The 4,685-nt window shown below is 46.1% G+C and overlaps 1 protein-coding gene across 1 annotated transcript; it reads right to left on the reverse strand.

The window, feature by feature from the left end:
* Window positions 1-3,220: 3,220 nt before the first annotated feature.
* On the reverse strand, window positions 3,221-3,784 carry LOC135710679 (uncharacterized). Its single transcript, XM_065233328.1, has one exon. It carries the CDS (start codon window positions 3,782-3,784, stop codon window positions 3,221-3,223), a length of 564 nt encoding a protein of 187 aa, XP_065089400.1.
* Between the last annotated feature and the right edge of the window lie 901 nt (window positions 3,785-4,685).

The following is a 4,685-nucleotide window of genomic DNA, read 5'->3' on the forward strand; positions in this document are numbered from 1 at the left end:
GAAGCATAGGGTTGAACGTGTGGAAAATGGCCGCCTGTACCAACTCGGTTGTATTTAACTAACCTAAAGCAACTCACCATGCAGACCGTTCGCAGACGTGTCAAAGTCATTAATTGAAATGGGTTTTTGCTCCCAGCTTAGTTTCCGCGCAAGCTACTGAAATATTGATCAATTAGCCACCCGCAATCTAGTTCCCGTGTATGTTTCCTATGCAGTAAACTTTGAAATGTTTATTAAAGCACTGACAAATTGTCTTTGTGTTATTTACCTTTCTTGTGACTCTCTTTCGGGTGAATAATTAATTTACGAACGAAGCAAGTTGCAAATGGAGAGTTTTTTTGTTATGTGTTTCAACTTGTATTTGAATAAGTAAATCACCATTGCTGCAATTTCATCGTTCCTGAGCCCACATTGGATTTACGTCAAGATTGATTCTGGCGAATGATGTTACGCCTGCAATTTACAAGTCGCAAGTTTTTGCCTTCCGCGAACCTCCACTTTTCGCTCGCCATTTGCTGCTAGGCGCTTGAAGTGTGCTGTTGTTGTGAGGTAACATTAATTACGTGATAATTAGCAGTCCCTCCGCCGTGAATGGTGTTCGGTTGACTCCACCTCTCTCGTGTACTCGCCTATGGGGGCTGATGCTGATGGTGACTTCCATATATGCTTGCCGGGTTAGGGGAGGGGGTGGCAAAAAACATCAACATCATACAGTGATTGCAAATCATGGGAGAACAACGTGTTTGCGGAGCTAGGAATTTGATATCAAAGCAGAGCGTGGAAAGAAGTGGAAAGGTTTCTTGCTTTTTTTTAGTGGAAAGCTAATGTATGGTAACACTCTAGAAAAAAAATATTTATAATAATTAATTTGCATATAATGACCGCAATTATGAAGTTGATTTATTCGGAGATGGAGATTGTATCGCATGGCTTGGGACCTGTTCAACAAAATGGGAGAGTTTCGCTTTGGTGCTAATTAAAGCTGTCTGATTTCTCTTTGATATGAGTTTTGAATGAGGGGCGACTGAAGTGGTTACCGCTATACCTAAAGGGTGTCCCACATTAAATTGCATCACGGAAAAAAACGCTGTAGAAAATTACCTAGTTGACCGATTCTTTTCAAACTTTCAGACAATAAAATATAAACCATTAGTAAGATTTTGACATATTTATAGTATTTCATTCAACTTCATACCATAACCGCACGCCCGCACCTTACGCTTAACTTTACTCATTAGGTTCTGTACAACATCTGACTGCAGCTTCTTCTGTATGGAAGCCCACTTTTGTCTTTGTCAGATTTGACCTCTGTGGGATGCTTCCATAGTGCCTGCTTCATAATAGCCCAGTGTTTTTCGATGGGCCTTTGTACCGGTGCGATGGGGGGGGGGGGTTCATGTCCTGGGGTACGAAAGTGACCCCGTTTGCTTTGTACTCCTCCAGGGCAACATTTGAATAGTGGCACGAAGCTAGATCCGGCCAGAACATCGTAGGGCCCTCGTGTTGCTTCAACAGAGGAAGCAGACGCTTCTGTAGACACTCCTTGAAGTAGATCTCCCCGTTTACAGTCCCGGTAGTCACGAACGGAGCACTCCATTTACCACATGAGCAGATTGCTTTGGATGGATTTCTTGGTAAACTTTGAAAGTTTCTGCTTCCTTACTACCTCCGGAACATCAAACTTGTGCTGGGCGGTGAAGAACAGTAGCCCCGGAAGCTGCCGGAAGTCCACCTTGACGTAAGTCTCATCATTCATGATGAGACAATGAGGCTTCGTCAGCATCTGGGTGTACAGTTTCCGGGCCCGTGACTTTCCCACCGTATTTTGCTGTTCGTCGTAACTTCAACTTTCCTTTACATCTGGTTAAAATCACCCGTAACTACCTCCAGCAAAGGTCGTTTAAGGTATAATTGAATGGTTGCCTTTCAGACACGTTTTCCATCCCAGCAGGAGTCCCGTAAGGCAGTCTGCTGGGCCCTTTGCTTTACAGCATTTAAACTTCCGACATTCCTCCTCTCGGAGACGGATGCGTGTTTTCCCTGTTCGCAGATGATACCGCAATAACCGTCAAGGGTAGGATGCCTCGCGAAATAACAAACAAGCTCCAACGATGTCTTGACGCCTTGGCTAATTATGCCACCACGTGGAAAATCAAAATCAATGCCTCCAAAACACAAGCGATCATGTTCCTCTATCGGCAATCGCCCAAACTAAAACCGACTCCATCTTGTACTGTAATCATGGATGGCACAAGGGTTGAGTGGTCTGCCGAAGTAACCTATCTCGGGATGTTGTTTGATGAAAAGCTCCTCTTCCGTTCGCATTTAGAGAAAACTGCAGTCAAGTGTTCCGCCTTGATTAGGTGTCTGTATCCGCTGATTTGCCGTAGATCCCGCCTCTCAAGGGTGAACAAACTGGCTGTCTACAAACAAATAGTAGCACCTGCGATCCTCTACGCAGCTCCGGTGTGGGAATCATCACAGGAACAAAATTCAAGTCGCTCAGAATAGAGTGCTGAGGATGGTACTTGATCGTCCTTTCGACACTAGAATAACAAATTTACACGAAGAGGCAGGCATTGCCAAAATAGATTCCATAATTAACGAAATTAAGACTAAATTCGCACAAAAATGTATTTTATCAGAACATGCTTTGATAAGCAATTTGTAAATAGCAGTGTTCGGACCCTTCAAAAACGCACCTTGGACACCCGTTTTGCTGCAAACTTCTGTTTCGGACTTCGTTATAAAGTCTCGCTTATGGCCGTGGAATTGTCGAGAAACGTTATTGAAAAGAAAACACTCGCGATCAAAATGTAAAAAGAAAAGAGAGGCTTTATTGCAACAAAAATGTAAACTGTATTTTTCTAATTTTGCGACAACGGTGACCGATCGACTTGGCGTTTTATTGGTACTGACTTAGGCAAAAAACATATCAACAAAAAACTACAAAATGTGTGTATCCAATCGAGAAGCGTTACAATTCAGTATCAATAGCTTTCTCGTGTAGACATCCAAGAGAGGCAACCGAAAGCAAGAGAAGTTATGCTACACGGGGAGCACTCGGAAGGAACGCATCTGAAGGTTTTTTGTAATGTACCTAACATGCCGGCCACCTAAATTATGTTAAGGGATTTATGAATTCAAAAATCTTAACTAAGCTGCTTAAGATTAAAGATGCTGGAAGTTTCACAATATGATACTGTATTCTTCTGAGGAACTACGTTGCGCTTTCCGGGCTTGCAGCGTTTACATCCTTCGGGGTTGCACCTGACGGTTGAGAATAGCAGGTGTTGGTGGGCTTCCCAGTCAAGGCCTTCTCGAATGGCAGCAAACAGATACGTGACGCCTGTCGTTTATAGATGGCACCGTTCGGTGTGCGTACCTTCACTACCCTGATTACACCGTCGGGACCGGGATAGACTTCAATGAATCGAGCTAGAGGCCACTCGATGGCTGCGGATCCATCCTCCTTCAGGACCACCATTTGACCCACCTTCAGCAGGGTTGCTTGAGGGAATCGTTGATTCTGGTTGTGCAGGTGTGAGATGTACTCTCGCCTCCATCGCTTCCAATGCTGCTGTACTAGTTGTAGCAGTTCCTGGTAGTGCTGTAACCGGTTCGTAGGAACCTCCGTGTAGTCCAGATCGGGAATCGCCAGCAACGATGAGCCAGTCAAAAAATGTCCGGGAGTGAGCACGTCTAGCTCATCAGGATCTTCCGACAGTGGCGTAAGCGGACGAGAATTCATGGCCGCTTCTATCTGGGTGAGGATGGTGGTCATGTCTTCGAACGACAATTTTCGTTGGTCCAAGACTCGGAGCAATGACGTCTTGGCAGATTTCACGGCGGCTTCCCAAAGGCCACCAAAGTTTGGTGCTCTTGGTGGGATAAATTTCCAAACGATGCCACGCTTAGAAGTTTCATTAGCGATTTCTGAGGTTGCAACTGGACCGGATAGAAGGTCGTAAAGCTCTCGTAGATGGTTGCTAGCCCCTTGGAAGTTCAGACCATTGTCCGAGTGGATCTCAGTAGGTAACCCTCGACGGGATACAAATCGTCGCAGAGCCGCCATGAAAGCAGCCGTGGTGAGGTCCCCTACCAGCTCGAGATGGACCGCTTTCGTGCTAAAACACACGAAAACTGCGATGTAGGCTTTTAGCGCAGCTGCTCGACGATGTGCGGGCTTTAGGTAGACGGGACCACAATAATCCACACCAGTGACCGCAAATGCACGAGTAGGAGTTGTACGAGGTTTTGGGAGTTGACCAGGTGGTTGGGATATAGGGACAGGGTTGCTTCGAAAGCAGCGAATGCAGTTTCGGAAAGCATAAGTTGCCAGTGAATTACCCCGTAGGGGCCAAAATTCTTGCCGTATTTGAGCGAGCGTCATTCGGGGGCCAGAATGGAGCGACAGGTTATGGTATGCGAACGCAACCTGCCACGAGAAAGAGTGGTTACTAGGGATAATCATGGGGTGTCGGACGGCGTATGATTCATCGGTGAGATTTAGCCGGCCACCAACGCGAATTATGCCTTGTTGATCTAGGAACGGATGGAGTAGCTTCAAGGGTGAGTGAGCAGGAACGGGTCGATGGTTGGCGAGGGTTTTGATCTCCGTAGCGAATGGCTCCCGCTGAACGCACCGTACCAATGCGTACTCGGCCGCCTGCAGCTCCTTCACG

This window comes from Ochlerotatus camptorhynchus, unplaced genomic scaffold (assembly GCF_037179485.1).
Source record: "Ochlerotatus camptorhynchus isolate MF236.1 unplaced genomic scaffold, CSIRO-AGI_Acam_v1.1 ptg000401l, whole genome shotgun sequence".
Classification (NCBI taxonomy): domain Eukaryota; kingdom Metazoa; phylum Arthropoda; class Insecta; order Diptera; family Culicidae; genus Ochlerotatus; species Ochlerotatus camptorhynchus.

Excerpts from the sequence above, each read along its gene's own strand:
- LOC135710679 (XM_065233328.1), bottom strand. The coding sequence starts at position 3,784 with ATGACCACCATCCTCACCCAGATAGAAGCGGCCATGAATTCTCGTCCG.